The following is a 21,138-nucleotide window of genomic DNA, read 5'->3' on the forward strand; positions in this document are numbered from 1 at the left end:
CACCTCATTTCAAAGCTGCTCCTCTTCTGTCATGGTCACCCAGCAGAAGAGTCATTGCCCAGAGCATCTCTTTGCCACTGTGAATATAACCACCAGTTAGCATAGCAATGAAATGGCTTTCGGACTCTCTTCAGCAGTAAAATTGTGTAAGCTGGCCATGTCTTGTAACAGCCCCAGGCACCAACTAGGGAAAAACATTGGGAAGTACCAATGGAGTTTTAACAATCCACCTCCCAAGGGGAAACAAGTGACCATGCTCTGTTCTCATTCCAATCTCTCTACAAGCCAGCGTGGTAAAAGAACAGTCTACAGGAAGACCATCTCACTGCTCCTTTGGATGCTGGGCCTTTTTTTCCCTCTGTTGCTCTGGAGGTGAGTTTATTTTCAGAGCTACAGAGCGCCTGGAGCCTCCTGGATTTGCATCATTTCATCCTCTGACTTGTTTTGTCTTTTGGAAAGCTTGAGCTCATGGGCCTGGAGACAGCATGCAACCCTGACTCTATACCGTGGGTTGATAATATGCTCCAATCAAGCTTCCACTTGCAACACAAATTAATAACACAGTAGAGCCAAGTCTGAGTGTTCGGAAACATGGTCTCAAATGAGAGATACAACATCTGTGTCTATAAAGAATCAAGTTCCTCTTTTGTTCCCCCTCGCATTCCCCATTCTAGAAATGCTGGACCTTGTGTGGAGGGTGAATGTGAAAGTAAATCCCTATTTTCTTTTAATGGACATCCATAAGCACATCCACTTCTCTCAGTTGCTTCACTCTACTTAGAGTAGGCGGAGCCACACGGTGACTTTGACATAGTAAAAACAAAAGAGGTGGCGGAAGGGAGATATCAATCAAAATTATGCCCAGTTAAATGGGTAGTTGTGATTGGGTTTGGTGGATAAATAAATCAATCACTGTTTCCTTGGAAGGGTATAAAAGTGAAGCACATCAGGTTTCCTCACTCCGTTGGACTCCCTTCAGCTCGTTCGTGCCGTGGGACACGGTAAGGCACCAAATGCTACTGATGGAAGCTCATTTTCTGATTAGCCTTGGAATGCTCAGCTGGGAGAGGTGGGAGGAGAAATGGCTTTGGGGTCTTGTAATTGAAAAATTGCTCCTTATTTACACTCATTTGATTATTTGTCTTTCTAATGAGTCGCTACTTAATCACATGGAAAAGAGAGAAAGGTGGGACAGAAAACAGCATCGTCTTCAAAGGGTCTGCTTCATTTTGCATTGCTGGGATCTTTTGCATTCCCGGTTCCCATGGCTTCTAATTTTTAGGAGGAAGCAAAACAGTCACCATGTCCTTTTGAAACCAAGACTGAAGGATTTCAAAGTGCCGTGGACTTACTGTTGTGCAAATGATGACCCGTTGTTTCTTGTATGACATGAAACATGAATACCTATCCCTGAGCATTACAGCCCTGTCCAAATTCTCAAACCACATTTGGATAAGGGTAATTTTGGTGTACCACAGCCCCGTGTACCTCTTACAATAAAATGCCACCCTGGCAACTTCCTTAAGGGAATAACTGTTAAGGAACGGCTGCAGTAGCACCTGTCCTAGAATATATATATATTCTAATAGAGTTATGTATGGATAGAGGAGGTCCTATGGAAAACCCAATAAAGGGATATGGAATGATCTGGAAACTTCTCAGATCTTCTTGGTAACTGTTTTGGAGCTCTGAGTTCCTCAGGCTGACAATACTCTTTCGCATTGCCTTGTATCAGCCTGCCTGGGGAAGGGGATAGGGGAAGAAAGAGGCAGTAATGCCACAGTAATGGAAGCTTTCATCTTCTAGCTCTCATTTTTCTTTCTCTTGCAGGGCTGTTGGCTCCTGTGACAATGGGTTCCCACCAGCAGAAGGGCGAAGGCCAAGGGATCTCTGAGCAGTCTGGTGGATGCCACGGCGGTGGTGGTGGAGGAAGCTCATGCCATGGGGGTGGTGGAGGAGGATCCTGCCACAGTAGTGGAGGTGGAGGATACCAGAGCCAAGGATCGTCCTGCCATGGTGGAGGAAGCAGCAGCGGTGGTGGTGGTGGTGGTGGTGCTATCTACCAGACCCACATATCATCATCCTCCTTTGGAGGAGGAGGAGGAGGAGGAGGAGGAGGAAGTTCAGGCCAACATGGACAAGAACCCATCTGCATTATTGGAGGAGGTGGAGGCAGCAGTGGTGGTGGAGGTGGTTCCAGCCACCAGAGCCAAGGACCCATCTGCATCGGTGGAGGTGGAGGAGGAGGTGGTGGCTCTGAGCACCAGAGCCAAGGACCCATCTGCATTGGTGGAGGTGGAGGTGGAGGAGGAGGAGGAGGTGGTTCTGGCCACCAGAGCAAAATACCCATCTGCATTATTGGAGGAGGTGGAGGAGGAGGAGGAGGAGGAGGAGGAGGTGGTTCCAGCCATCAGAGCCAAGGACCCATCTGCATTGGTGGAGGTGGAGGAGGAGGTGGAGGTGGAGGTGGTTCCAGCCATCAGGGCCAGGGACCCATCTGCATTGGTGGAGGTGGAGGAGGAGGTGGTGGTTCCAGCCATCAGGGCCAAGGACCCATCTGCATTGGTGGAGGTGGAGGAGGAGGTGGAGGTGGTTCCAGCCATCAGGGCCAAGGACCCATCATCATCAGTGGAGGTGGAGGAGGAGGAGGAGGAGGTGGTTCCAGCCACCAGGGCCAAGGACCCATCTGCATTGGTGGAGGTGGAGGAGGAGGAGGTGGAGGTGGTTCCAGCCATCAGGGCCAAGGACCCATCATCATTAGTGGAGGTGGTGGTGGTTCTAGCCACCAGAGCCAAGGACCCATCTGCATTGGTGGAGGTGAAGGAGGAGGAGGTGGTGGTGGTAGTTCCGGCCACCAGGGCCAAGGACCCATCATCATTGGAGGAGGAGGAGGTGGAGGAGGAGGTGGTTCCAGCCATCAGGGCCAAGGACCCATCTGCATTGGAGGTGGAGGAGGAGGAGGTGGTGGTTCCAGCCATCAGGGCCAAGGACCCATCTGCATTAGTGGAGGTGGAGGTGGAGGAGGTGGAGGTGGAGGTGGTTCTGGCTATCAGGGCCAAGGACCCATCTGCATTGGTGGAGGTGGAGGAGGTGGTTCCAGCCATCAGGGCCAGGGTCCCATCTGCATTGGAGGTGGAGGAGGAAGTGGAGGAGGAGGTGGTTCCAGCCACCAGAGCCAAGGACCCATCTGCATTGGAGGTGGAGGAGGAGGAGGAGGTGGTTCCAGCCACCAGGGCCAAGGACCCATCTGCATCGGTGGAGGAGGAGGAGGAAGTGGTGGTGGTTCCAGCTACCAAGGCCAAGGACCCATCATCATTGGAGGAGGCTCTGGTGGAGGAGGTGGGGGTGGTTCTGGTCACCAGGGCCAAGGACCCATCTGCATTGGTGGAGGTGGAGGAGGAGGTGGAGGTGGTTCCAGCCATCAGGGCCAAGGACCCATCTGCATCGGAGGAGGCTCCGGTGGAGGAGGTGGGGGTGGTTCTGGTCACCAAAGCCAAGGATCCATCTGCATTATTGGAGGAGGTTCTGGCGGAGGTGGTTCATCTGGCTCTGGAGGCATGTCCATGCAGCAGCAGACCCAGCCTATCTCCTGGCCACCACAGAGTAAACACAAGTAATGGCTTTAGAAGAGAATCTTGTAACAAGAAAAGCCAGAATGCAAACATTATCTCATTTCTTACTCTGGTAAATGTAAGAATACTTGCATGACTCCTTTCTCCTCTTCGTTGGAAGTTTTCTATTCAGCTCTCCAGCCAACCAGAACCTCCTGTGGTGTGTATCAGCAACTTACAACCTCATGTGGGGTTACTTCATATGTCTCTTTTCTGCCTCAGTTTTCAATTGTTTGCACAAGGCAATAAAACTGCAGCTCCAGAGAACTTTGAGTGTTTGTGTTCTGTTTACACCACACATTTTCATTGTTACACTCACCAAGGTTTCTTTCTGAGGTTACACTCTTTTAATGAAACTCATGCATTGCAAACCCACTGTAGAAGAGAGGCAGGATACCCTAAATACTTTAGGTCTCTCCCCTACATCAAGGTACCACACAATTCCCAATTGAAGGTGTAGATAAGAGAAAATGCAAAAGCTTTTAACACTTTAGTACAAAGGATTACAGGGTACCATTCCAGCTGTGAGGCTGAACCCCTTGAATGATGAGTTCTTGCTGCTCACAGCTTCACTAAGCACTATGAGACACAAGGTCTGTTAAACCCCAACTCCAGCTCTGAGCTCCTGGAGCATCCAGCAGCAGGGACAGGACTTCAAACAGCCCCTATAACAAGGCTGAGATGCTAAGCCTGGAGTAACTGGGGAGCTCCTCACTCACACAGGGATAAAACACCGCTCCAGGTATGAGTCTTCAGTGGGAGTTTCCCTATGGGAAGTGATTCCTTTGATGTGGTACCTTCTGTCAATTAACAGTTGCAATGCAGAGTGTAAAATAAACAGTAATATTTAATTCTTCTGGCAGACAACCTTGGCTGCTCCGCTCTCCATTTTATTACTGCTTCAAGCAGGCTGGATAGATCGTTTTTAAAAGAAAAATAGGCTTTGAGAGTAAATACCAGAGTGAGAGGTTCTGGGGGAACTGAGGTGACCCACTGGGGGAGAATGAAGAGGAGCCCATGCTGCTGCTTCTAGTTTCAGCCCTATTGCAGTGGTGTGGCCTCCCCCATCCAACTCAACCCTTTGCAACTGATGGCTATGGGCGCATCCTAAGCCCATCACATCCAGGGGATCCAGCCAGGACAGTGCCCAGGGGATCCACCAAGCACAAAGCAGGACACAAGTACCCTGCCAAGCTGCACCAAGCAACATGCAGGGTCTGAATCCAGCACTGCCCATTGGGTGGGGCCTCTGATTTCTACCTCCAGCACTTGTATTCCATGCTGGAGCAGGTATCACCCCTAATTCCAAGATGCAGCATAAATCCTGCCTGATCTCTGTATTTTCCATAGTGGGACATGCAAAAAAATCATTATCCATGCTAGATTGACATAGTGGGATGTCCCAGAATGTGGGGATCTTCTACTCCCCTCTGCTGCCCCAGCAACAGCACTGCCAACCACTGCAGCTCTCTCCTGTCCCCATTGAAGTGATGGGTTAATGGTTGGAGTAGATGATCTTAACGGTCTTTGCAACCTTAATGATTCAATGATTCAGTGATTCGATGATTAAATGATTCAGTGATTCAACGATTCAATGGTTCAATGATTCAACGATTCAACAATTCAAAGATTGTAATAAACAATAAACACAAGTCCTCACGCCATCCCGACAGCATCCCATAGCTCACGTGCAGGGCACTGGAGCCCCACATCTCCTGCCTTCAAACACAACCATGGGAGCAGAGCTCACATGAGATCCGCACCCAGACTTCGAATAGCCGAGGAAGTGACACAAGAGAGAAGCATTGATTGGATTCGATGAGTCAAGAGGACAACTTGCCCGAAGGAGCACAATCTGTTTGTAAATAAACCCATCACCATTCATCTGGATGCCTTACAACCCACTTGGAAAAATTAGAGACAGTATAAAAGCTGCTTGGTTCCGTAGTCCATCACTCGCTCATCGTTGAGCTGTTGAACGTGTTATCAGAACCAAGAAGGGTAAGTCCATTTCTGCTGACGGGAGCAATTCTTCTGATTTTTTGTGCTTGCAAAACAGAAATGCCTTGGTGGAGATGGGTGGTGGCTTGAAGATTAGGGAGGCTGCATTGACGAATTGAAATCTCTTGAGGATAGAAGATGAAGAAGGATCACCTCATGGTACTGGAAATGATGAGGACAAAGATCCAGAGGGAACATATTTGGAAAAAAAGACTCAAAATAGAGGAGTTTAAGTTGATTATCTTCAGTCTTGTGCTGATAGAAAGGACTTTATATGTGCTTGAAATACATGGACCACAATTACCTGAAAGGAAACATGCTGAAAACTATCCTTTCAATAGAACAGTGCTCCTACTGGCTGAGATCATTTCAATAGTAATGATTTCTTTTCAGTAACAAATATGTGCTTTCTTGCAGGGCCGCTGCTCAGAGATGTGTTCCAGACAGAGCTCCGGAGGCTGCCATGAATCATCCTCCCAGTCTGGGGGATGCTGCGGTGGGGGCAGCTCCTCCAGCTACCAGTCACAGGGCTCCTCCTGCTGCGGGGGCTCCTCCGGATACAGCATGGGAGGAGGATATGGTGGTGGAAGTGGGGGATCAGGCCAGAAGATCATCATTAGCTCAGGAGGAGGAGGAGGAGGAAGTTCCTCTGGATCCTCTGGATGCTGTGGTGGAGGATCCAGCAGTGGTGGATCTTCAGGAGGAAAGAGCATAATTACAGGAGGTGGGAGCAGTGGGGGATCCTCTGGGTGCTGCAGTGGAGGCTCTTCAAGCTATGGAATGGGAGGAGGATACAGCAGTGGTGGTTACTCAGGATCAAAGAGCATCATTGGAGGAGGTGGGAGCAGTGGTGGATCCTCTGGATGCTGTGGTGGAGGATCCAGCAGTGGTGGTTCTTCAGGAACAAAGATCATCTATGGAGGTGGGAGCAGTGGTGGATCCTCAGGCTATGGCATGGGAGGAGGATCCAGCAGCGGTGGTTACTCAGGTTCAAAGAGTATCATTGGAGGAGGTGGGAGCAGTGGTGGATCCTCTGGCTGCTGTGGTGGAGGATCCAGCAGTGGTGGTTCTTCAGGAACAAAGATCATCTATGGAGGTGGGAGCAGTGGTGGATCCTCTGGATGCTGTGGTGGGGGATCCAGTAGTGGTGGATCTTCAGGAGGAAAGAGCATAATTACAGGAGGTGGAAGCAGTGGTGGATCCTCTGGGTGCTGTGGAGGATCCAGCAGTGGTGGTTCTTCAGGAACAAAGATCATCTATGGAGGTGGAAGCAGTGGTGGATCCTCAGGCTATGGCATGGGAGGAGGATCCAGCAGTGGTGGTTACTCGGGTTCAAAGAGTATCATTGGAGGAGGTGGGAGCAGTGGGGGATCCTCTGGATGCTGTGGTGGGGGATCCAGCAGTGGAGGGTCTTCAGGAACAAAGATCATCTATGGAGGTGGAAGTAGTGGAGGATCCTCTGGCTGCTGTGGTGGGGGATCCAGCAGTGGTGGCTCTTCAGGAACAAAGATAATCTATGGAGGTGGGAGCAGTGGTGGATCCTCTGGCTGCTGTGGTGGGGGATCCAGCAGTGGAGGCTCTTCAGGAACAAAGATCATCTATGGAGGTGGAAGTAGTGGAGGATCCTCTGGCTGCTGTGGTGGGGGATCCAGCAGTGGTGGTTCTTCAGGAACAAAGATCATCTATGGAGGTGGAAGCAGTGGTGGATCCTCAGGCTATGGCATGGGAGGAGGATCCAGCAGTGGTGGTTACTCGGGATCCAAGAGCATCATTGGAGGAGGTGGAAGTAGTGGAGGATCCTCTGGATGCTGTGGAGGATCCAGCAGTGGAGGCTCTTCAGGAACAAAGATCATCTATGGAGGTGGAAGCAGTGGTGGATCCTCTGGATGCTGTGGTGGAGGATCCAGCAGTGGTGGCTCTTCAGGAACAAAGATCATCTATGGAGGTGGGAGCAGTGGTGGATCCTCTGGAGGTTATGGTATGGGAGGAGGATCCAGCAGTGGTGGTTACTCAGGTTCAAAGAGTATCATTGGAGGAGGTGGGAGCAGTGGTGGATCCTCTGGATGCTGTGGTGGGGGATCCAGCAGTGGTGGCTCTTCTGGAACAAAGATCATCTATGGAGGTGGGAGCAGTGGTGGATCCTCTGGAGGTTATGGTATGGGAGGAGGATCCAGCAGTGGTGGTTACTCGGGTTCAAAGAGTATCATTGGAGGAGGTGGAAGCAGTGGTGGATCCTCTGGATGCTGTGGTGGGGGATCCAGCAGTGGAGGCTCTTCAGGAACAAAGATAATCTATGGAGGTGGAAGCAGTGGTGGATCATCTGGATGCTGTAGTGGAGGGTCCTCAGGCTATGGAATGGGAGGAGGATCCAGCAGTGGTGGTTACTCGGGTTCCAAGAGCATCATTGGAGGAGGTGGAAGCAGTGGAGGTTCCTCTGGATGCTGTGGTGGTGGTTCTTCTGGCTACGGCTCTTCTGGCTACGGCTCTTCTAGCTATGGCAGTGGAGGATCAGGCCAGAAGATCATCATTAGCTCTGGAGGTGGAGGAGGTGGCTCATCTGGATGCTGTGGTGGGGGATCCAGCAGTGGTGGATCCTCTGGATGCTGCGGTGGGGGATCCAGTGGGGGCAGCGGAGGTTCTTCAGGCCACAGCATCATCATCAGCTCTGGAGGAGGCAGTGGTGGATACGGCCAGTCCTCACAGCAGAAATGCCCCATTGTCATTCCGCACATCGAGAGCCATCAAACCAAGCAGGCCTGCTACTTCCCTGGTCAGCAGAAGTGACCACCCCCAGCAGCCCAGCACTCAGCAGGAACAGCCCTGCCTTTCTCTGCTGCCTCGTCCTCTTTCCTCTCCATATGACCTCTTCATTTCTTGTCCATTGATGCTGCATCCCCATGCTGAGAACTCCCTTATAACTTTTCTCATCCTTTCATGTGAAATGGAATAAAAAAACACTTTGTTCAGAAAGAACTGGTTTTGCAGTGTTGCTTTTATCCCTTCTGAGCCTCCTGTTTACTTTCCAAAAGTGAACAATCTACCCAATGCATTCTGATGAGAAACCTTCAGCCTCCGATGTTGGAGGTTATGGGTATTAACAGGTCTTGCTTATGGGAGACCTTGTTGCACAAGCAAATGGTCTGTGTCCCTCATTACTATCCACATAAGCTGCATTTGTAACATGGTGAATAGCTCCACTTGTTTCCCCTTCCCAGATGAGGAAGCAAAGCACAACCTCTGTGTTTCTTGGAGGGATTTCAGTGCAGATAACAGTAAACATTGGAAAGACTTGGTCAGGTTTTCATCACAAGGAAGCTATTCATTTCCTTAGGCAGCATACAACAGCAAGGCTTCTTTGGGACAGACATGACTATGGCCATGCATTCTATAAATGTTAAGCTAGATGTTCTTTATCCATCTGCCACATGAAGCAGGTAATAAATTTAGGTGTAGAACTAATTTTACAGAGTTTATTTTAAGCCATGTAAATGTTTGAAGGGCCAAAACTGGTTAGATTCTGTCTGATGCAGAAAAATTGGGTACATCCTATTGGGGAGATCTCATTGGTACCTTCTTTATGGCCAATGCCACCATTTAGCATTGCTGTGCCTGATGGAAGCTGATGGGGAAAAGGATTGGATCTGGCCAAGTTTTTTCTCTATCCTTTAACAATACGCAGCATTCCCTGAGGAGTTGGAAGTGCAAAGAATGCACTGTAACATAACCTGACCAGAACTGAGCAGAACTGCTCCATGGGGCAGAAAATGATCCAGATACGTGAAAGCAGAGTGGTCCAAATGTGGGGGACTCCCCCTGTGAACCCATTTTGTTCTACCACGTAAGTTGAGCATGTGGCACTGAGCGTGTTTCCAACCCCTGCACACACACGACTCATGCAGTGCTTGCAGGAACATTTCTTGCCATCCCTGCCAAAAAAACCTCCTTAGCTTTCCCTCACACCCTGGGTCCTGATGAGCTGCAATTCCTGGGTGCCCCTATGTGCAAGTCCTTACAGGTCAGAGCCAGGGACTGAGGTGTTGTGATGCTCTGTAGTACAACACCCACACTTCATGGGCGGGAGCCAGAATTGCTGTCAGACCTGAGCTTTCCTTTAGTGACTGCAGGAGAGCTCAAGACACTCATGCAAGTCCAAAGCAGAATACAGGAAGTCCCTGTACCCACATTAGCAGAGATGAGGCTGACAGCCCTGTCCCCATACCGCTGGAGGTGCATTGCATGCTCAATGTTTTCGCTGTGGAAGGGCTGAGCAACATGTCACTGTCATCACACATCCTCTCAGCTAAAACCCCCCAATTACGCCTTCATCTGCTCCATCTCCAGCAAGGGTGGATGCTGTTGTCAGCCTCCAAGCACGTGTGACATGGCGGAAGGATGCAGGTGCTGCGAAACACAGCAGCCAGCAATGCAGACACCATGTTGATGAGTTGTCATTCTCCAGTAGGGCATATTCCATGGCAAAACATCCAGATGTCTTCCTAACCTCAGGTTGTGGGGGCTGTCTATATAGCAGGACCCATGAAAAATGACCCGACGCAGAGAAAAGAGTTTAGTTTGCTGCAGTTCAAGGGTAGGGTCTTGATGGCTTTCAAATGCGTCTTTGCAGATTGAAAGATTTCAAGTCTTCCCCTGTCCCAACCATGCAGCCTGGTGATTCAGATGTCTTGAAAGCTGGAGCTGAGCACAGCTGTCCTTCAGCTCCATCCAGACTCTGCTCAGTGCATCCTCTACCCACATCATCCCCTCTACCCCTACCTCATTTCAGCCTCCATCCCTCAGCCTCCACTACGTCCCCAACCTGTTGAGCACCGAGAGACTGCAGCCCAAGAGAAAATGCTGGGAGACCAACAAGGAGCCCCCAGCAGACATTCAAACCCAGCACTTCGGAGCATGACTCCTGGAAGTGAATCATTGTGTAAAATTAGCAACTAGAGTATAAAACGTAATAGGAACACCATAGATCTCCGTTGTATCACCTATCTGCAGTAAATGAGTCAAAGGAGGCAGGTGAAGCCAGGCTCGGTAAATAAATCCATCAGCATTGCCTCACTTCCCTTATGAACCCAATATAAAGGCCACCATATCCTACGGCTCCTCATTCGTCTACCGCCAAGCCTTGCACACATCCAGCTGTGTTGAAGGTAAGCTCGTTGATACGGCGACTTTCTTAATCCCTTTGCTTCCTTTCCTGCAGCCTATCAAAGAAGAATAGTTTTACAAAGCTACCATTCCAGTATGACAGGAGAATCTGGGGCAGATTGGAAGTTTGCTTGAATTTGGGTTTGGTGTGAAGCTTCAGTAGTAGCTCTGAAGGGATCCAGAATAACAGTGCTATTTCTTGCAGGACCGCTGCTCAGAGATGTGTTCCAGACAAAGCTCCGGAGGTTGCCATGAATCATCCTCCCAGTCTGGGGGATGCTGCGGTGGGGGCAGCTCCTCCAGCTACCAGTCACAGGGCTCCTCCTGCTGTGGGGGCTCCTCCGGATACAGCATGGGAGGAGGATACGGCGGTGGAAGTGGGGGATCAGGCCAGAAGATCATCATTAGCTCAGGAGGAGGAAGTTCCTCTGGATGCTGTGGTGGAGGATCCAGCAGTGGTGGTTATTCAGGATCCAAGAGCATAATCTATGGAGGTGGGAGCAGTGGTGGATCCTCTGGATGCTGTAGTGGGGGATCCAGCAGTGGTGGCTCTTCAGGAACAAAGATCATCTATGGAGGTGGAAGCAGTGGTGGATCCTCTGGATGCTGTAGTGGGGGATCCTCAGGCTATGGCATGGGAGGAGGATCCAGTGGTGGTTACTCAGGATCCAAGAGCATCATTGGAGGTGGAAGCAGTGGTGGATCCTCTGGCTGCTGTGGTGGGGGATCCAGCAGTGGTGGCTCTTCAGGTGGGAAGATCATAATTACAGGAGGTGGAAGCAGTGGGGGATCTTCAGGATGCTGTGGTGGGGGATCCTCAGGCTATGGCATGGGAGGAGGGTATAGCAGTGGTGGTTACTCGGGTTCAAAGAGCATCATTGGAGGAGGTGGAAGCAGTGGTGGATCCTCTGGATGCTGTGGTGGGGGATCCAGCAGTGGTGGATCTTCTGGTGGGAAGATCATAATTACAGGAGGTGGGAGCAGTGGTGGATCCTCTGGCTGCTGTAGTGGAGGGTCCTCAGGCTATGGCATGGGAGGAGGATCCAGCAGTGGTGGTTACTCAGGATCTAAGAGCATCATTGGAGGAGGTGGGAGCAGTGGTGGATCCTCTGGATGCTGTGGTGGGGGATCCAGCAGTGGAGGATCTTCAGGAACAAAGATCATCTATGGAGGTGGGAGTAGTGGTGGATCCTCTGGCTGCTGTGGAGGATCCAGCAGTGGTGGCTCTTCAGGAACAAAGATCATCTATGGAGGTGGAAGCAGTGGTGGATCCTCTGGGTGTTGCAGTGGAAGCTCCTCAAGCTATGGCATGGGAGGAGGATACAGCAGTGGTGGTTACTCGGGTTCAAAGAGCATCATTGGAGGAGGTGGAAGCAGTGGTGGATCCTCTGGATGCTGTGGTGGGGGATCCAGCAGTGGTGGATCTTCAGGTGGGACGATCATAATTACAGGAGGTGGGAGCAGTGGGGGATCCTCTGGCTGCTGTGGAGGATACAGCAGTGGTGATTACTCAGGATCCAAGAGCATCATTGGAGGAGGTGGAAGCAGTGGAGGTTCCTCTGGATGCTGTGGTGGTGGCTCTTCTGGCTATGGCTCTTCTAGCTATGGCAGTGGAGGATCAGGCCAGAAGATCATCATTAGCTCTGGAGGTGGAGGAGGTGGCTCATCTGGATGCTGTGGTGGGGGATCCAGCAGTGGTGGATCCTCTGGATGCTGCGGTGGGGGATCCAGTGGGGGCAGTGGGGGTTCTTCAGGCCACTCCATCATCATCAGCTCTGGAGGAGGCAGTGGTGGATACGGCCAGTCCTCACAGCAGAAATGCCCCATTGTCATTCCTCACATTGAGAGCCATCAAAGCAAGCAGGCCTGCTACTTCCCCGGCCAGCAGAAGTGACCACCCCAAGCAACCCAGCACTCAGCAAAAACAGCCCTGCCTTTGCTTTCATGTTTGTCTGCTTCCCCACCGTGTGTCCTCTTCTCAACCCTTGATGCTTCATTGCTATTCCATGGACTCGAGACTTAACAACATTTTGCCCTGTGCTGTTGTTATGAGTTCTTTGGTCAAATTCTAGTCTATTTTCAACAATCATTTGTAGTACCTAATAAATATAATGATATCACAAGGTAGACTTACTTCTGAGTCTCTTCTTTGTTACTTTCTCACACAGTATAGTCTTGGAAGCCAGAAATATATCTGAAAAGCTAATTGACTCTGTTATTGAGAAGGTGATCAGTTCATCAGTCATTGTCACAACTCTAAAGCCAATGCACCATAAAATCCAGGAAGCTGTTGCACCTTTCTTTTCCTCTGGGCTCCAAAGTACAGCAACAACACATGCTAAAGCATCAAACACCCACAGCTCCCAACATCCCCTTTACTACTCCATTGGTGTTTCTCTTTCACTGCCACCCTGGCTCATGATTCAGATTCCTCTGGGGTAGCAGCACCTAATGATGATGCTTGTGGAGCAACACAGAGCTGCTGGATGGTACAGCTGAGGCTGTTGGGTTCCAACCTGAATCAGAGGAAGCAGAAACAGCCCACATCATCAGTGACCATGGCCCAGAGTGGTCCAATGTCACATCAATGCCCATGTCTTTGTTTTACACCTTCCCTCCCAGCTTTGCAAACCTCAGAGCAGCTCTGCCCAGAGGAAAGCCTCCCACGCTGGGTTGGCTGAATGAGCCCTGGGACAGCAGAAGGAAATAAAGCCAACAGCACTGCCCTTAGGCTGTAAAAGCACACAGTGCCTCCAGGCCTTAATTCTTCCTTGTCCATGTTTGGAAACCTGCTTTGATGTGAAACCCCGAGGGCAGCAGCACCACCCCTTTGTGCTGCTCGCTGCCCAGTAACTGTGGCCTATTGCCAAAGCTGAGACTCACTGCCCCTCTGGGGATACTGCTCAGAGTTGAACAGACCTGGTCCATCACCACGAGCTGAGCTGAGCATTGAGGCTTTGTGTGGACACCATGCAAGGCAGTGAGACCAGTACGGCCACTGTACATCCCCAGCACATCCCATTAGTCCCTGATGCTCCATGGTCTTCCCAATGGCACAGCAGGGGTAGATGCAGAAGGAAGGCAGCTGGTGGGTGACTCCTTCATACCAGGAGTAATTCTGCCACAGTGACTTCGGGTGTTTGGGCATTTAAACCTCTGCAATTATCTCCAGGTTCCTTAACCTTTCCCTGTAGCATTCTCACAAATCACCCAAACTGGCTGTTTTACCCCAATTCAAAGGTAAATGCTCTCCTTAGATAACATCTCTATGGAGCTACCAGTGAGAGGATGTAGGGATCAGGTTCTGTGTGCAGCCCTGGGCTGTTTCCCCTCTATCCTGGGTATCCTCCAACCTCATTTGCCCTTGCAGATACTAATTGCCCTGCAAATACTGCCATGTTGCTGAACAACAGCTTCCTTCCCCTTCCCCACTCACTGCCACCCTCTGTCCTGCATGCACCATTCCTCATGCTCAGCATCTCCTACACCCACATCCCCACCCACCTCCCCCAGAAGATCTGCCTTGCAGCGGTCCTCATTCAGGGCTGGAGCACAGGAATAGAGTCATTAAGCAGAAAAATGGGGTTATTAAGCAGGAGCAGCAATTACTGCTGCATGCAGGACAATGAGGAGATATTGATCAGTTGTCATGAGTCAAAGCAAACACTGGGATCAAGTGTTTGATTGGTAAATAAATCCTTGCCATTCCTTAGGGTGTCTCACTTCCCATCTATGCTAAATGCCGTATAAAAGATCCTGTGCCTTAAAGCTCTTCATTCAGTACACTTTAACCTTCTAAATGTGTTTCCAATTTTTGAGGAAGGTAAGTCTGCTTTTTTTTTTTTTCTGTGGCTTTATGATGTCATATTTGTAGGAGATGGATGGCTTCATTTGGGATCTTGGGGTGTATCTGCAACAGAATCCCACTGCCTGAGCATCCTTAGCACCATTCTCAGGACCTGGATAGCTTCTAGCTATGGTGCATCCATTACTACATTCCTGTTTTGCTGCTGGGAGGAGAGGTTAAATTGGACCACTGGGAACCACAAGGGGACTGAAGACCCAACTAAGCCTGCGGTGGGCTCAGCACATTGGGACCAGCAGAGCCATGGCAACTTCCAACATGTTTATAAGACGCGGAACATCTCTTTGATAGGATTTAATGACAAGTCTGTGTTGTCCTTCATGGTGGTTACGGCATCTGTCACGGCTGTGCCACTTATCTAAAGCCCATTGGGAATGCAATGGGTGCAACAACGCAGCCGACAACGTCGCCTTGCTTGGAAATCCTGATACACCACTCTTGCAACACTTTCAAAGCAGAATCAAGGATAATCCGTGCTATCCAAGGATGGAGAGGGGGAAACTGCAGCAGTCGTGAGGCGTTAAAATAGTTCAGCTTTTGATTCTCCAGAAATGCAGCTTAAAGATAGGAAACAGAGAAGCTGTCCTGGTATATGTTCTCCTATTTGAAGAAGAGCAGAGCGTTGTCATGCTGTAAAAACGAGGAAATAATGGGTGTTGTTTGGTGTTTTCTTTTCCTCTTTCAGATCTTTCAGTATCTCCGAGGGAGATGCTCCCGCCCCAACAGGGGTTACAGCAATGGCATCTCCTCACACTATGGGGACACATCGACCCTGCATGGACGTGGCTCCCTCTTCTGCAGCGGAGAGGGCTCCATCATCTACACCCGGGGAGCTGCACCCACATCCTCCCCATACAGCATCACAGTGGGGTGCACGCCCGGCAGCGATGGGGTCACTGTAATATCTGGGGGTGATAGTGAGGGGGCATCGGGATGGGGCACAACAGGGGGGACAGTCCCAACCTATAGCCCTCGTGGAGCAACGGGATATGGCACTGAGGACACAGGATGGGGTATGGTTGGTGGTTCAGGGGGTGGTGGAGGATCAGGATGGTACAGTGGGAAACTGGGTGTTGGGAGAGGCTCTGGTTATGGGTATGGTGCATCGCAGAAACAAAAGGCTGTAAGCACAAGTGCTGGCCAGGATCTGTATGGTGGAGCATCAGGCTATGGCACCGGGGGAGAGTTCAGCTCTGGAGGTGCTGGGATGGCACAGGCTATGCAGCAGAAGTGCCCTGTGGTCATCCCCAACATCGAGCCCCAACAGATCAAGCAGAGCTGCCAGTGGCCCCCCAGCCAGAAGAAGTGAAGGACCCCACGGATCTCACTCTGTGCTTCAGATGTGCCACGCTGCAGCTTTTGCCATGGACCAGGAGCTCTGCATTATTCCCATCAGACTGACCCAGCCTGGGTCAGGGATCCATGCTTCAATGACAGGAAAAGATCCCTTCTGCCCTCTCCTTTTTCTCATGGGTTGGGAAAAGATTTCTTCCTCCTTCTCCTTTTTCTCATGGGCTGGGAAATCAAGTCTTATGCTCTATAGGAACATCAGCTTCAGGATGATTCGCTTCACTTTTCCCTCCTTCATTTGATGTACATACAGACACCCAAAGGGATCACTTCAAGATGGGCTACAGAAGATTGATTTCCCTATGGATACAATATGTACTTTACAACTAAATTAATTAAACGTCACATTGATTTTAACACAATTACACCGTTAATAACAGCAGGAAAAGCTGCTTCCTTTGGCTCTGGCAGACGTCAGAGCCCCTCGTGCTGCTCCCACATTCCCAATGGGGCCCCTCAGCACTGCACACAGCCCGGCCCCTATAAGCAGAGCTGCAGAACGCCCAGGTGATTTCCCCGTGATTATTATTTACTACGTGACCTTGAGAATGCAGCTCTATTTACTGGCAGCAATTTCATGGCCGGCCCCCATCCGGCAGATTGCAAGAGATGGCGTAAGCTGAGCACGTAGACGTGTGCTTGCACCAGCAGTGTGAGGCAACTCCAACGAGCTGGTTTTGTTGCTCGCAGCAACTTGCTTCGTGGCACCGTGCGATAGGATCAGGCCCTAATTTAGGAGGAGGGAGAGAATGGTTCCTCCGTGCTGAGCTGATGGTTCAGAGCAGGGGTGCTTGAGTACCCAGTGATGGTGTTGGGCAAGTAAAGCACCCATAGCTCTGTGCATGCTTAAAGGAAGAGAAAAGGGCACACAGCTCCATTGTACAGTATGTTTTGCTAGTTCTGTTTTCACCCACCCAGGAGGACTCTGGCTCTTTCAGCTCCACAAACACCCATAAAGCTTCCCCTGATGTTCCTTCCAATGCTTGAAGGGAGCGTATAAACAGGAGGGGGAATGGCTGGTTACAAAGGTGGGCAGTGATAGGACAAGGGGGAATGGCTTTAAACTGAGACAAGGGAGGTTTAGGTTGGATCTTAGGAGGAAGTTTGTCACACAGAGGGTGGTGACACTGGAACAGGTTCCCCAAGGAGGCTGTGGATGCCCCATCCCTGCTGCATTCAAGGCCAGGCTGGATGTGGCTCTGGGCAGCCTGTTGGTGACCCTGCACACAGCAGGGGGTTGAAACAAGATAAACATTTTGGTCCTTTTCAACCCAGGCCAATGATTCTATTTTTCCTATGACAGTGCTGCTCCTGGTCCTACACTTGGTGCCACAATGGGTGTCTGCATGCAGCCAAGTGTTGTAAGATGGAGAGCTGTGGTGCGGGGAGGGTTACTCAAGATTTTGTCACCCGCCATAATAAAGTTCCATTCTAAAATTAGGCAGCGTTATCATTTACTGGCATCTGCTCATATTTCTTAAGTCTACCACTTCATTATTGGTTCCTATTGTTCTTCCTGCTTCGTCTGCTAGGACCAGAGGGAGTGGAGCACTCAGAAAGCTCCAATGACTCCCAAAGCCTAATAAAGCCCAGAGCATCCACAGACATCCATTCAGCAGACTGGCCTGAAACCACTCCAAAATCTCACGCACTTAAAAATATATATATATCTAATAGAATAAGGAAAAAATACTTGAAAGGTCCACTTGTAATTCCCTGTCCCACTTGGCTGGTTCATAGAGGATCCTCTCAAAAATCACTGCACAAGGTGATAAATGAGCTGGAACATCACATGAAATGAACCCAGCAGAAGAGGATGCTCTTATATCTGTGCTGCCAGGGCTGTGTCCCTCTGCTGCTCTTTTCAGTCCAACTAATGGGGCTTCTCCCTTCACATCTGGAAGGATGCAGAGTTGTGCAGCTGATGCACGTTTCCTCCTGCTCACTGTGCATGCAGAGAGGAATCGTTCACTTCACATGGCTGCGTGGTAGCATCCCCACTCATGTTCCTGCCTGCAAACACCGTAGTCACTCAGCTTCTGTTTGTAAACAGGCAAGATGAAGCATCAACAGGAGTCTGGCTGCTGGATGAAAGTCCTACCCGATGCCTCTGGATAGAAACTAAAGGAATAGCTTTGGAGATAGCAAGTGGGAGCTAATCCTGAGGTTCCATTGATCTCAGCCCACCAAAACCTCACGATTCCCACATATGCAGAGTGAGCTGGGATGCAAAACAAGTAAAAGCACTGAATGCTGCTGGAACAGCACAGCATGGTCAGGAAAAGGAGAGATCAGGGCTGCTGCAGCTCAGCCCTGGGCCAAGAGCTGAGTAAGTGGTGGTGAAATGCAAAACTGTGGTTGCACATGGGGATTGCAGGGCCTGGTGAGCAGCCAGGGTTGCAACAGCCGCTGCTTTGCACCCGGAGCACCGGGGAAGAGCGGGGTGAGCTGGGTGGCAGGCCCTGACCTCAGCGCCTTGCTCACAGCTTGCTCACACCTGGGGTTTGCTCAATCAGCGGCTGTCGGTGGGTGTTTCCCATTACGGGCAACGGCTGCTGCAGGTAGAGGTGGAAAGGGGAAAGAATCAAGAAGTGTAAAAATGGGTATTTTAAAAGAGCAATTCTGTTCAATGCTTGCCAGTGTTGGCCAGGAAAAAACCACAGGCAATGAATATTAGTGGTCTTTGTGTCAATACCAGTGAATGGCTGTAAAAATCAGGCACAAATGGGACTAAGATGAGTAGAGAAACCATTCTACATGCAGGTGGCATTCACAGGTTTAAGCCAAAAGTCTTTCTGAAGTGCTCAGTATTCCTCTCTGTCTTTACCAGGGCACTTTGTAGCTCTCAGTACCCTCATCAATACCCCCTGCTTTATTATCCCCCTTTGACTGCTGTAGGAAATGATGGAGGCAGAGAGAGGGGGACAAGAGTGGCACTGCAGAGCCACACTGATGTGCTGGCATCTCCGAATGTCTGATGGATCAGAGCACCTGGAGGATGCTCATAGAGGATAGAGGTGGTGAGGACTTTCTAACAGAGTGCCTCATTTCTGGCAATGGAGGAAGACCCTGACCCTGCGTCATCAGCTTTTCTCCTCCCCAGGCTTTGGGTGAGAGGTTTCATCAGGACAGAAACCCCAAATCTGCCACCTTTGCCATCCGTTTTGCAATAGAAAACTCATCCTGGCATGACACTGAGACAGGCAAGCCACCCACACGGTTTTCACTCTTCGTGCATTACAACCCGCGTGGGGCAGGGTGGCAATTAAAGCTATGTAACACAAGGGAGACAATCTACCTTATGACAAGTCAATCAAAGGAACCGGGTTGAATAAGCTTTTGAAGGTGTGGGTAACTAAGGTGGGGCAGTTTTGTAAACACATTGGTCATTTTCCCCAGGGGTTTTTAGGAAGAGACCGAGGAACTGTATAAAAGTTCCCAAATGGGAGAGGAGCTCATTCACTCGGCTCCGTTCCTTCTGCACAACCTTTCCAGACAAGGTGAGTGTTTACTGCATGGCTAATATTGCATTGCCAGAGCTGTGCTCTGCTCTTATAGGAACGGCTCCTTCTGTAGGTGATGGGATTATGGAGATTCTGCTTCATAGGCAGAAGCAATTCTGCTCCATCACAGCTCCCTACCAGCCTCTGCTAGGAAGAAGAATCTGTTGCTCTTAACAGGACATAGCTGCTTCAGGTTTCCAGTTATTACAGGCTGGGCTGGAAATAAAAGGAGTAAAGGAGGGGACGTGGGAATGAATGAGAGATGGGGTTTTAATTGTGTTAATGAGCCTGACTCCTTCACTAAGCCGCTTTAGAAAATGTAAATGTTTGTGGTTTTAAGTATTAAGCTCTCTCTGAAGAAGTCCAGGAAACGATGCAGAAGGAAGATCTAATCTCAGAGGGGCAGGAGCAGCCCGGAGAGCTTCCAGCTCCATGAGAATAACCTATGTGCCTCCTGCCTCCTTGGAACTTGTGGCTTGCCCCCTCCCAAGGAGTCAGTTGTGTGCATGGAGTGCTCTTTGTGCCCTGGCAGCAATGAGCTGAGGGTCTGCAGGGCACACAGAGAGCAAAGAGGGCACAAGGAGGAAGGAAGGCACAGGAGTTCCTTCATTTTGAGCACCTGGCTTTGAAAATGTGTTCTTCTGTGGCTTCAATAACCACCATTCCTGGCTGTAAATTTACCTGCTGTGCCAGGGAACCCTGTTTTGAGACCCTTTTGTCCCAGTGCTACTGCAATATAAACTGACAGCAGGCAGCACATCCGCTCCACTATAGCACATGTTACTGCAGTGCATCCTGCATGAGTGCTTGTGAGATGCACCAAGGGAGAGCAGGAATGTGAAGCCTGGATGATCTGGAGACCAGGATGATTGGGGAGCGCTGAGTAGGGTGGTGATGTGGGAGCAAAGCCCTAAAGTGGGGAAGTGGGGTGGGTAGAGGGGTTGATCCTGCTGGGCACACACACACACACACAGAGGAAAGCTGAATGCAAAGCAGAGCTTGAGTGCATCTCAGTACAAGGCTTTTCTCCTTCCCAGGTCTCCTGCACTGACCAAAGATGTGCTCCCGTGCTGACAGAGGCTGCCACAGCTCTGAGAGCTCCTCCTGCCACAGCGGCCGTTCCTCCTGCCATGGCTCCGAGGAGGTCACCTGCCATGAAGTGAGAGCTGTTCAGGATGAGACCCCCGTGGTGGTCCTCCAGCCTCAGGTCCCCGTGGTCACTGTGCCTGCTCAGGGCCCCGTGGCTCCCGTCCCATGCCAGCAGCAGCAGCAGCAGATCAAGCAGCCTGTGCAATGGCCCACGCAGCAGCAGAAGTGAAGGGGCTGTGCTCATCCCTCACCTCTGCAGGGCACAGCCCTGAGCAGGAGAAGCTCCTGCCCCTTCTCTCCAGCACGTATTGCCTCCCCTGATGCTGTGACGTGGCATTGGCACATCAGAAATGTGATTTGCCTTCTTGCATTTGTATCCGTTATTCTCCTGCTTCTGTATCCAGTAGCAAAGACGTGATATTAAAATGTAAAGCTCACAAACTGTGCTGGTGTCCTCGTTGTCCTTCCTCCATTAACCACCTCTATCACCTCCTCCAAGCCCAGCTTTGTGAATGAGAGCTGCCTTCCACGTTGCAGACTGCTTCCCCCTTCCTATTGCAGC

At 50.4% G+C, this 21,138-nt stretch overlaps 4 protein-coding genes across 4 annotated transcripts; all 4 read left to right on the forward strand.

Moving 5' to 3' along the window:
- The first annotated feature begins 822 nt into the window (after positions 1–822).
- On the forward strand, positions 823–3,849 carry LOC146751760 (uncharacterized). The gene is made up of 3 exons (XM_085533611.1): positions 823–1,001; positions 1,831–2,835; positions 2,884–3,849. The coding sequence occupies exons 2-3, from the start codon at positions 1,851–1,853 to the stop codon at positions 3,615–3,617; spliced, it is 1,719 nt and encodes a 572-aa protein (XP_085389737.1). The 5' UTR covers positions 823–1,001; positions 1,831–1,850; the 3' UTR covers positions 3,618–3,849.
- Positions 3,850–6,035: 2,186 nt separating this feature from the next.
- Positions 6,036–8,555, forward strand: LOC146751761 (uncharacterized). Its single transcript, XM_085533610.1, has one exon. The coding sequence runs from the start codon at positions 6,045–6,047 to the stop codon at positions 8,394–8,396; it is 2,352 nt and encodes a 783-aa protein (XP_085389736.1). The 5' UTR covers positions 6,036–6,044; the 3' UTR covers positions 8,397–8,555.
- A 2,431-nt stretch (positions 8,556–10,986) lies between these two features.
- LOC146751762 (uncharacterized) lies at positions 10,987–12,890 on the forward strand. The gene has a single exon (XM_085533690.1). The coding sequence runs from the start codon at positions 10,990–10,992 to the stop codon at positions 12,661–12,663; it is 1,674 nt and encodes a 557-aa protein (XP_085389816.1). The 5' UTR covers positions 10,987–10,989; the 3' UTR covers positions 12,664–12,890.
- Positions 12,891–15,136: 2,246 nt separating this feature from the next.
- On the forward strand, positions 15,137–16,108 carry LOC107324371 (uncharacterized). The gene has a single exon (XM_032449145.2). It carries the CDS (start codon positions 15,227–15,229, stop codon positions 15,941–15,943), a length of 717 nt encoding a protein of 238 aa, XP_032305036.2. The 5' UTR covers positions 15,137–15,226; the 3' UTR covers positions 15,944–16,108.
- Positions 16,109–21,138: the final 5,030 nt, after the last annotated feature.

Source organism: Coturnix japonica, unplaced genomic scaffold (genome assembly GCF_054131305.1).
Source record: "Coturnix japonica strain WE unplaced genomic scaffold, WE-NBRP24 Scf062, whole genome shotgun sequence".
Lineage (NCBI taxonomy): Eukaryota > Metazoa > Chordata > Aves > Galliformes > Phasianidae > Coturnix > Coturnix japonica.

Coding starts and splice junctions, on each gene's coding strand:
- LOC146751760 (XM_085533611.1), top strand. CDS start 1,851: ATGGGTTCCCACCAGCAGAAGGGCGAAGGCCAAGGGATCTCTGAGCAG. Junction 2,836..2,883: donor AGGTGAAGGAGGAGGAGGTG/GTGGTGGTAGTT, acceptor TCATCATTGGAG/GAGGAGGAGGTGGAGGAGGA.
- LOC146751761 (XM_085533610.1), top strand. CDS start 6,045: ATGTGTTCCAGACAGAGCTCCGGAGGCTGCCATGAATCATCCTCCCAG.
- LOC146751762 (XM_085533690.1), top strand. CDS start 10,990: ATGTGTTCCAGACAAAGCTCCGGAGGTTGCCATGAATCATCCTCCCAG.
- LOC107324371 (XM_032449145.2), top strand. CDS start 15,227: ATGTTCTCCTATTTGAAGAAGAGCAGAGCGTTGTCATGCTGTAAAAAC.